This window comes from Maylandia zebra, linkage group LG6, assembly GCF_041146795.1.
Source record: "Maylandia zebra isolate NMK-2024a linkage group LG6, Mzebra_GT3a, whole genome shotgun sequence".
NCBI lineage: Eukaryota > Metazoa > Chordata > Actinopteri > Cichliformes > Cichlidae > Maylandia > Maylandia zebra.
In genome coordinates this window covers 39,360,572-39,370,785 of record NC_135172.1, presented here as the reverse complement: position 1 = coordinate 39,370,785, position 10,214 = coordinate 39,360,572, and the positions used below count along the sequence as shown (strand labels likewise).

General features: G+C 36.3%; 1 protein-coding gene across 1 annotated transcript; it reads left to right on the top strand.

Moving 5' to 3' along the window:
• Nucleotides 1–4,752: 4,752 nt before the first annotated feature.
• On the top strand, nucleotides 4,753–8,698 carry LOC101465584 (uncharacterized). The gene is made up of 7 exons (XM_004538844.3): nucleotides 4,753–4,875; nucleotides 5,056–5,184; nucleotides 5,815–5,913; nucleotides 6,017–6,811; nucleotides 6,898–7,040; nucleotides 8,165–8,274; nucleotides 8,379–8,698. The coding sequence occupies exons 2-7, from the start codon at nucleotides 5,088–5,090 to the stop codon at nucleotides 8,515–8,517; spliced, it is 1,383 nt and encodes a 460-aa protein (XP_004538901.3). The 5' UTR covers nucleotides 4,753–4,875; nucleotides 5,056–5,087; the 3' UTR covers nucleotides 8,518–8,698.
• Nucleotides 8,699–10,214: the final 1,516 nt, after the last annotated feature.

Genomic DNA, 10,214 nt, shown 5'->3' with positions numbered 1-10,214 from the left:
CATTTCCTTTTATCAGTGGTGCCATGTTTTTTTTTCTTTTTTTCTTTTTCTGACTGTTCTGCATTGCAAAACTTTGATGTCAAACTCATGACTGCAGAGTCATCAGCTTATAAAATTTTCAGATTCAAATAGTGCTGAAGGGTTACTCTGTTCATTCAAATGAGCCACAAAAGGCTATTGCCCAAATGTCTTTACTGAATGCGGTAAGTGAAAACCACAAACCACTGTCTATGGCAACTTTCAACATCACTTTTCTTTCAAAATGAACATTACTTATTAGGAAGAATGCTTAGATTGTGCAAGCAGTTCATTTTACTTGGATCAGTGGTTCCCAACCATTTTTTTACTAGTCCCCCCTTTGTTTTACAAGAAAATCTTCGCCCCCCCTCCAAGGCACAGTACAAACACATCCTCCAACCACATACACCCATATTTTAATGTCAAACTCCACTGCAGTTTATTTCCCACCTCAAACTTTTTGTAAACAATTACACAAATAAAGGTAAACTGCAATAATTTACAGGTAGCAATAAAATAAACTATTAACTCTTTTACACTATGTCTACACCTACGCAAGTATTTCTTTTTTTGAAAATGCAGATTATTTTATGCGTTCGTGCCTTTTGTCCACATGGAAATGGCGTTTCAGATCACTGAAAACAGAGATTTTTAAAAACTGTCAGGGTGGAGATTTTCAAAAAGTCAGTTTTTACGTTTATGTGTGGATGAGGAAAAAGTTGATTTAGTCACGGAATGTCAAAGGTGTGCACCTTTTTTGACTTCATGCTGTGCACCACGTTATTGTTTATGTGAGGTGAATTTCTACAATGGCAGATATAGACAAAATACTGTTGCTGTTAATCTTACTAGCTGCAGTTTTTTACACGCTTACATATACCCACGCAGTTATTGTTCCTCCATTTAGAAAGACAGATGTGTCAGAGTTAAGTTCGGACGTGGCTTCTACATTCAACACAGACACTCTCACAAACATATCCTGACGCCAACATCATCATCGGTTTTGAAAAAATGTAATTTTTTAAAATTGCATTTATGTGATGTACGTGTGGACGTAGCCTTCAAGAACAGAAAAACAAACCATCTTTATGTTGTAATTATTTTACATGTCGACTCAGGGGAAACAAACTCTGCTGGGGATACCTACTTTGCACCACCATTGTGCAGGTGAAGCCAAAGGCAAGATATGCTTCATCATATTTTCTAGTATTTGGCTCAGAATGAAGTTGGTTTGGAAGCATATTTGGTGATCCTTCATCATCTGTTTTTTGTTTGTATGGGACCGCCGTCAAAACCATGTCCATTATGCTAGCAGTGTTCAAATGTTCTTTTTTTTTTTTATTCATATCTTAGAAACCTTGAAACCTTAGCGATGGCAGTGCAATCAGGTTCTGAAGTATTACAACCAGTTTGTCTGGTACTGCATTCTCTGCTCCATTTTAATGTTCACTTTAAATTTCAGGATGTTGCTTTGCACTGCACTGAGTTGCTCCTGTGTAATTGGCTGATTATGATATTTGTGTTAATATGCAGTTGAACAAGTGCACCTAATGTATACACAACTATTTTTCTCTTAACTTCTGAGAGAGCCCTTTTAACCTTCATGTGGTCAGCATTCAATATTATGCCAAAATTTTGTTTTTTCCAATATTTGAAGCAATAGGCTGAGTTCTGTTTATTGTCTGCTTGCCCCAGGCTCCTGTTTTTGGGTAGCAGTGCTAGAAGGCAAAGTGGTGGGCACTGTAGCAGCAGTTGGCCAGTAAAATGAATCAGGAGGTTCTGTTGTCCTGCAGAGAATGTCTGTTGACCAAAGATATCGGAAATGTGGGGTTGGTGTTGTGCTGGGAAGGAAAGTTCTGGAGTTTGCTGCTCATTATGGATATTCTTCAGTTATCCTTGGGACCACAGCATATGCACCGGCAGCGCACCGCCTTTACCAGCGCCTGGGTTTCTGCTGTGTGGGGGTCACCAACGGGTATGCCACACCAGGAGGACGATAGTCTTTACTTGAACAAATTTTCTACAGAGTACTCCACCATCACTATAGAATTGATGTGCAAAACATCTCTCTCAAATGGACACCAACTACAGTGAATGCGCAGGTGACTAAAAATGAAGGGAATTTTTGAGACTGATAGGTCTGTTAACTTGCATAGTCACCATATTTGCCGGCTTTCCTTTCTGCCTTAAAATAGGCTAAACTTTAATAATATAGTAAATCTTTTCTGGTCTTATTGACGAAGGTAAAGTGCAAACATTCACACAGCAAACTACTGAACACAGTTTTTCCTCCCACACACATACTTGACTAATTTGTCTACAGCAGCTGTGTTGTTTTTAGTCTATATTTAATCTCTACATATTTTTTTTCTAATATTATAGTTTTACTTTGGAAATTCAGCTGCTCTGCTGCCAGTGAACTTATTCATAGTTGTGACTGGTCAGGCGCTGGCAATGCCACCCCTTTCATGTGAATATGCTTGTAGCTAGCTTGGAAAAATGCTGGGCTTTATTAATGAATTGATGACCAGCTTCATCTTACCACTTAGCCTGATTGATAACAGAACAATACCCCGAGTATTGTAAAGTAATTTTGTAGTACAGGGCCCAAAAAGTAAAAGTAAAAAGAGATAAAAAGAAAATTAATTTCCAAAAAAAAAAGAGAAATAATGAAGAAAAATCCATAAAGACAAAATGAGACAGAATGAACACAGACAGGAAAACTAAAGATATAACCGAAATAAAAAAACTTAACACAAAAAACTCAAAGTTATAAAAGAATAACAATGACCACTGGAACCAAAATTCAACATAATAAGAACCCAAAACTCAGAAACATAAACAAACCTGAGACTGTAACAGACACACTTTTATCAGAGAGCCGTTCTCATTTCACTTCATTTTTATGGTTCTCCTTTTGTTGCTTTTCTCTCTACTTTCTACTTCATGTGTTAAACTGTGTTATTTTTTTAACTGTACTGGATCTTGTGATGGACCAATTTGTGCCTTGTTGTAAAGAACTCAGTAAAAATTATTATTATTATTGTCATAGTGTTTACTGACTTAGTACTATATGGCTGCTGTTACCTCCCCATGTTTTTGTTGTTGCTTATTTGTCTGTTGTCAGGGTAACACCAAAAAACAGCTTTCCTGAAACTGAAAGGTCTTATTGTCATGAAGAAAAAAAAGAACCTATTATAATCTGGTGCAGACCGAATGACAGTATGCTTGTTATTTTAATTTTAAAATAATTTCAGTTATATGAGCAACTTGAGAACTGATTTTCCAGCCATCTGCTTGGCTGCCAGGCAGTTGAGAAGGCACTGAGGTTAAAGGACAGAGTTTAGGGGTGTGTAATAATGTGAGTGTTTGATGGAATCCAAATGAGCTTTTTGTTGATTTGATACTGGCTACTGGATAACAAGTAAACATAGTTTGATGTGTATCTGGCTATAGTTATTTATTGGTTTGAAATTCATTATATTTTATTTGTACATTTATCACAATATGTGTGTAAATGTAACGGTACCGCAGCACTCCAATTCAAACCACACTCTTTGTGCATACTCTGTGGGTTGGCCATGTTCTATTATACTCTGTGGCTATTTTTGACATTGTATTTGATTTATAACATCTGCTTGGATGAGATAATAAAAGGGTGTATCTGTCAAACCCACACTTTTCTCACTTTTTTTTTTTTTTATCACTTCACTTGCTCGGCAGAAACTCGTTGCAGGGTCCACCTAAAAGCAAAGGCTGTAGTATCACTTCTTCATGAACAGTCAAAGATGGAAACAATAGTTAGAGAACCACTGAGCATAAAATGATTAAAATCAGTAATTTTATTTTGAAAGATGTATAATTTTTGGCTTCACATTGTATTGCAAATCGAGCTGACCTAAGAAAAGGATAAACAGTAATCATACACAACACAGCTTTTCAGCAGTAGGTATTATTCATAGCATCACACAGGTATCTAACAGTTAATCTGTTATCGCAGTAAAATGCAGCTCTATGGCATTTTCCTTTCTTCTCTTGACAATTTTATATTACAACTCAGTATTCAGCACACAGTATGGTGGTAAAATAGCCCTGCTGCTTTAGAGCAACATGGTTCTGGGTTTGAACCTCATAGTTATGTGGAGCCTATGTGTTCTATCTGCCTTCCTTTCATATGTCAAAATACACACATTTTGGACCTCGTCTCTCAACCTGCAACTTGTGGGATCACCTCCAGTGGCCCCACAACCCCACATAGAAAAGTGGTTAAGAGAATGAATCGACAATGTAGAAGTTGGCACGTATTTAGCCTACTTATTTTTTTTTTCTACAAAGAGATCTTATTATAAAACTTGAACAACATATCTGACTTAGACTTTTGCATAATATCTTCACATTGAAACTTCAATCTCAGCATTTTTAAGTTTTTGTGAAATCTACGGTTCCGCATATCTATTCATAAGAGCAGGCGGTTCATGTTGCGAAATTCCTACTCAGACAGCCAGGATCAAAACTTTTCTATGGTGGAAAATATTTGGAGAGTTTATTGGTGGGTATTAAATCAGAAACACTATAATATTAAGTTTATCATAATTGCCTTGTGTTCTGTGCAATGCACTGTTAAAATTCATCACATATGTTTAGATTATCTTTTGATTTCCCATCATTTCTAGCTGACTCACTCAGGAAAGAGGTATGCTCTTGCTCCACCTCCTAAAATACCCCCAAAGTTTGCCCTATAAGCAAAAAAAAAAAAAAAGGAAGTAGATTAGATTTTAAACTCTTCAAACTGAAAAAGCTCATCATTCTATTTCCAGCTCGTCCATTGATTTTGTTTTGTTTGATCTGCAAGGGGAGGTAAGGATTATTTCAATTATATTTTGCATTCATTAAAGTTTAGGCATATATATATTTGATTATCTATCATTAACCTTATATTATTTTAAAAGCAATCAACACCTCAGTGTAAATAGTTTGAAAGGGAGGGGATTTATTATAGTGAAAACTATTTCACATAAAACATTTTTGATTTCACAGATTGGACTCCAGCTTTTAAGGCAGATGCAAGGATGAGTGTCGAGTACCATGCATCCACACATGGCATTGATGACACTAAAATTGCCTACAAGCAGTTTTTTGAAGAAGGCAGCAAATTTCACTCTATAGGTAATGAACCTTGATTTTAAATTTCCTGTCTTTTTTTTTTAAAGGAAATCACAAATACATAACATTGCTCTGCTCTCAACTTTTATGCTTGGCTCCGATGGAAAATTTTAATCTACATGGAGCAATTGGGAAATGGTAACCTTCCTGTGGCTGAAGGTGTGCTTTTTTGGTAACGATAGTGCTAAGCAGTAGTTTTATAGAAAAATCAACCATTTGGCTAGTACCTGCACAACATCACCATGCAGTCTCATCTCTTTATTATTTGCACAAGGAACTGGTGGAACCAAAATGCACCTAGATGAATATTTAACTTAAATATGTCCTTTTATCAAAATAACAGCATTCATGTGAATATATTGTATTTAAAGTCAAACAGAACACTTTTGAGGCTGCAGCGAACATAATATTATTTATTCCATTAACAGTCATTGTATAAAGCACATATGGTTGAAGTTGCTTTATTAAAAATATTTGAATTAGGTACATTTTGAAAGAGGAATTAACCATTTTTATGCAAGATGAATGTTTTTTAAAGTGTAATTTTGCAATACCACCCTCTAAAACCACAACTTCCTTAACATGCTTCACCAACTTATAGTTTCTCCTTCTCCTTTGCCATCCGTCATTCAGTTTATATAGTAAGAACCAGTCCTTTCAAGCTTGCCACAGTGTGCCTGGGGTTGCTGTGTTTACTCCTTTTGGCTGGTGTCATAGGTCAAAGCATCCACTGTGAGTCTACCTTTTTGTTCTGTCTGTTAAGTATTAACATTTCCTTATATCAAGGTGAAATAAATTGATTGTCCTCACCTCTGTCATGACTCCTCTCCAACAGATCAAAATGTGGAACGAGACTATCAGAATAGCTCAAAAGCCATGACTATGCAGAATCAGGACCTGCAGCAAAACATAAAAGCTGTGCAAAAAGAGAAACAGGATACGATGATACGCTATGATCGCTTACAGGAAAATTACAACTCCTTATCTACAAGCAGAGAACGGTTGCAGACCAATTACAATTTACTGATGGAGGAAAAACAGCAGCTTACACAAAGCCAAGCCCAGTTAAAGGACAGTAACGCTGCTTTGAACCAAAATTTTGAAAAGCTAGAAACTCTTAAAAACCAGCTGCAGTTGAACAATGATGCCTTGACTACAGGCAAAGACTTGCTACAAAAACAATATGATTCAGTCCTCAAGCAAAGAAATGACTTGCAGACCAGTTTTAACTCTGTGACCAAAGAGAGGAACAACTTACAGAACAAATTCAACAATGTAACCGGATCAAGAGAGCAGCTGCTGAATCGTTACAACGACTTGATTAAGACAGTGGAAAATCTGCAAGATAACTACAACTTCTCTACAACTGAGAAGGACAAGTTAGCAAAAGGTCACCAAAATCTGACTGTACAACTTGAGCATCTTCAGTCTACCTACAATGTAATCAAAAAAGCAGAAAATGTCCTGCGGGCTAATTATGACTCATTGGTTAAGGAAAAAAACGCTCTTCAAAGCAATTTTCAGAATGTAACATCAGAAAGAGACCTGCTGAAGGTGAATAATGAAAACCTGACTGCTGAGAGAGTAAAGCTGTTGGAGGAAATTAACAGACTGAATGCAACAATGCAAGGTAATCAAAAAGAAAACAGCTATCAAACATCTCTTTACTTTTGCCCCAGTGTTTGGTTATTGATCAACAAAAATTGTAAATTACAGAGAAGAAATGCCCCACTGGCTGGAAGAAGTTTGAGTACAGCTGCTACTTCACTTCAGTTAGCAAAAAAACGTGGGAAAGGAGCAGAACTGACTGCCAGAACAGAGGAGCAGACCTGGCAATAATAAAAAGCAAAGAAGAAATGGTTTGTTTACATTTGTCTTCTCTCCATATATAGTATTTGAGGTAATTTTCTTTTCTTAAAGTTGAACTCATTTTTTTCCTCCCCATTTTCACCAGTACATCAACTGACAACGCATGCTATGAATTTCAGCTCCTGAAAGTTTTTTTATTAAGTCTTTTTTTTTTTCATAAAACTAACACAATAACATAATCATAATGACATAAATGACATACTCGTAAAAATGTTACCTTAAAAAACAGAAAGCTTTGCTAATACAGATATTATAACAATATTCAAAGTCTACTAGCTCACTCTTTCATCACCAATGCTTATTAGTTTTTTCTCTCCTATGTATTACCAACAGGTCACTAACTTTGAAGATGTTATTATCCATTCTTCGTATAAAACTACTGATTGGTGCTGTCTGATCTGCAATCTTCCCATTTATGAAACCAGCCTCCAGTTTTGATTCAGGGGACAGACACTATCTCTACTTTTAAGATTAGCCTTAAAACTTTCGTTTTTGCTAAAGCATATAGTTAGGGCTGGATCAGGTGACCCTGAATCCTCCCTATGCTTCAATAGGTGTAGGCTGCTGGGGGATTCCCATCATGCATTGAGTATTTCTTCTTCAATTCAGTTCAATTCAAAATGCATTTGTATAGCAGATTTAAAAACAACAGAGTTGACCAAAGTGCTTCACAATCGGTTAAGAACAAGAGAAAACAATAGGGAGACAAATATAGATAAATTAGAAACAAATACAGATAATCTTCAGTTACCTTTCTCACTCACTATGTGTTAATATACCTCTCTGCACTGAATCATACTTGTTATTAATGTCTGGCTCTCTTCAACGGCATGTCTTTTATCCCATCTTCCTTCCCTCACCCCAACCGGTCGTGGCAGAAAGCTGCCCCTCCCTGTTAAAAGGGAGCTTTTCCTTCCCAATGTTGCCGGGGTGCTGGGTCATAGGGGGTCATATGATTGTTTGGTTTTTCTCTGTATGTATTATTGTAGGGTATACCTTACAATATAAAGCTCCTTGTTTGTTTTGATTTGGTGCTGTATAAATAAAATTGAATTAAATTGATCCTTTTGTATGACAAACATTTGCTGTAACTTGCATGTCTCGTTCTTAATAGACCTTCATCAATGGCTTGTATAGCAGTGACAAAGAAGTCTGGATTGGACTGACTGATGAAGGAGTAGAGGGGCAGTGGAAATGGGTGGATGGAACTCCAGTGACCTTAACGTAGGAAATTTAATATATATCTTTTGTTTTTTGTTTTTTTTGTAAAGTTCTGCTTATCCAAGGACATTTTTATTCTGACTTTGATATTTCCCCATCTCTTGTAGGTTTTGGGGTAAAGGCCAGCCCAACAGCTATGATGGGAGAAACCAAGACTGTGTGGAGTTTTGGCACCGCGCATCAGGCGTCGGTGATTGGAATGATGAGAACTGTAATATTGAACAAAACTGGATCTGTGAGATGTAGTTTTCCAGAACTTTGGAATGCGTTAGGTGATACTGTCTGTTACCAATGAACATCATGTAATGTAAGCATAGAAACACATTAAGGATTATAATAGTATGTTTTTCAACTCACCAATTTATCCAAATGTTATTTGCTGGAGCAAATACAGATTGATGTAGCTTGTTGAATGAGTGACCCAAAAGTAACTCCAAAAATATCTGCGTATACTGTTTATCATCTTATTCCTGACTCTGATGGTGACACAGTATCTGTCACTTGCCAACAGATATTTTTGAAGGTACAATTAATTTGACACATGTAACTTACCCATATGCCAGTTTGCATGAAATTAATTTACTATCATGACCATTTAGTACATTGATTAACGAAAGCCTTTACAAAGCCTTGTACTGTTATAATCAGTTATGTTATTATCACTTAATTATGCTGTACTTGCTTATCAGTGATTTTTTGTAACTAGGAAAATGGTACCAAATTAAATGCTGTGTAATTATGGATATATTAATTAACCACCATTCAGTTCTTCACTCTCATTATTACAATAAAATAAAAGAAATAACATTTTTATCTTGCTCTTTCATTTAGATATTAATCCAAGCAAATTAAATAACACAGCCTGCACTACTTTTTACAGAAATTATATTCAAAGACTTGTTATGACCTTGTAGTTTTTGACATCAAGCTGTGTTTTTACATACAACTGCCTGTTTCATATGTTACACTGTGTTTAAGCAAGCGTATAGTCAAGGGTGACATGTGCTGAAACCTCTGTGCTCACAGTGGTTTCCTGTTTCACCAATGTAGTGGAATTGACAGAATCAAAGCTATAAACATTAGGGTAGGATAACAGTCAGTTTCAGGAATGAATGTGTTAAAGTAGGGAAAAAGGGAAGCAGTGGTGTGACAGCTCAGACTATTTCAGTATTTAACAATAACAGTCCACTAGAGGGAGGTACAGCCAACACATTCCCGTCAGCTTTGTCTGCATTATATTTTTCATTCTGAAAACTTTTAGTAGAATTTTGCAACCATATTAGCCCATGTTGGTTCAAGTACCTTCTCCCTCTTTTTTTTCCCATGTCAACAGTCCTTTCTGGCACTAGTGAATGCTAATACATGTGCTCCACAAAATTTTCGTTCTTTGAGCCCATCAGAGGATACGCTTCTACATCACTAAGAAATAAAATGTTGTTACAAGAGGATGGGTCTGTTACATTTCTGCCTGAATTTCTTCTAGGTTCAAGGTTCAAGGTTCTTTATTTGTCACATGCATAGTTATACAAGTATAACACACAGTGAAATGTAGCCTGACACGCTCCTCGACATGTGCAAAAATTGGGGGGGGTGTAGAGGAAGAACATTATATATATATATATATATATATATATATATATATATATATATATATATATACACACATATAGTATATACACTGGGTGAATGTGCAGTAGTAGCAGCAAGCAGGTGAATTCTGTACATTAATATGAATAGACATCTGACTATTTTACAGGATAGACAATATAAACATATTTAAATTTAAAGGAATTTGAAATGTACATTGTGCCTTGGTTTAGAGTGTCTGGAAGAGAGTCCTGTCTCAGTCAATTATAAATGATGTGAGAGGGCGGGTGTGTGTGTTTAGGGCACGGATGGCTTGGGGATAGAAGCTCCTCTTGAGTCTCTCTGTCCTTGCCCGG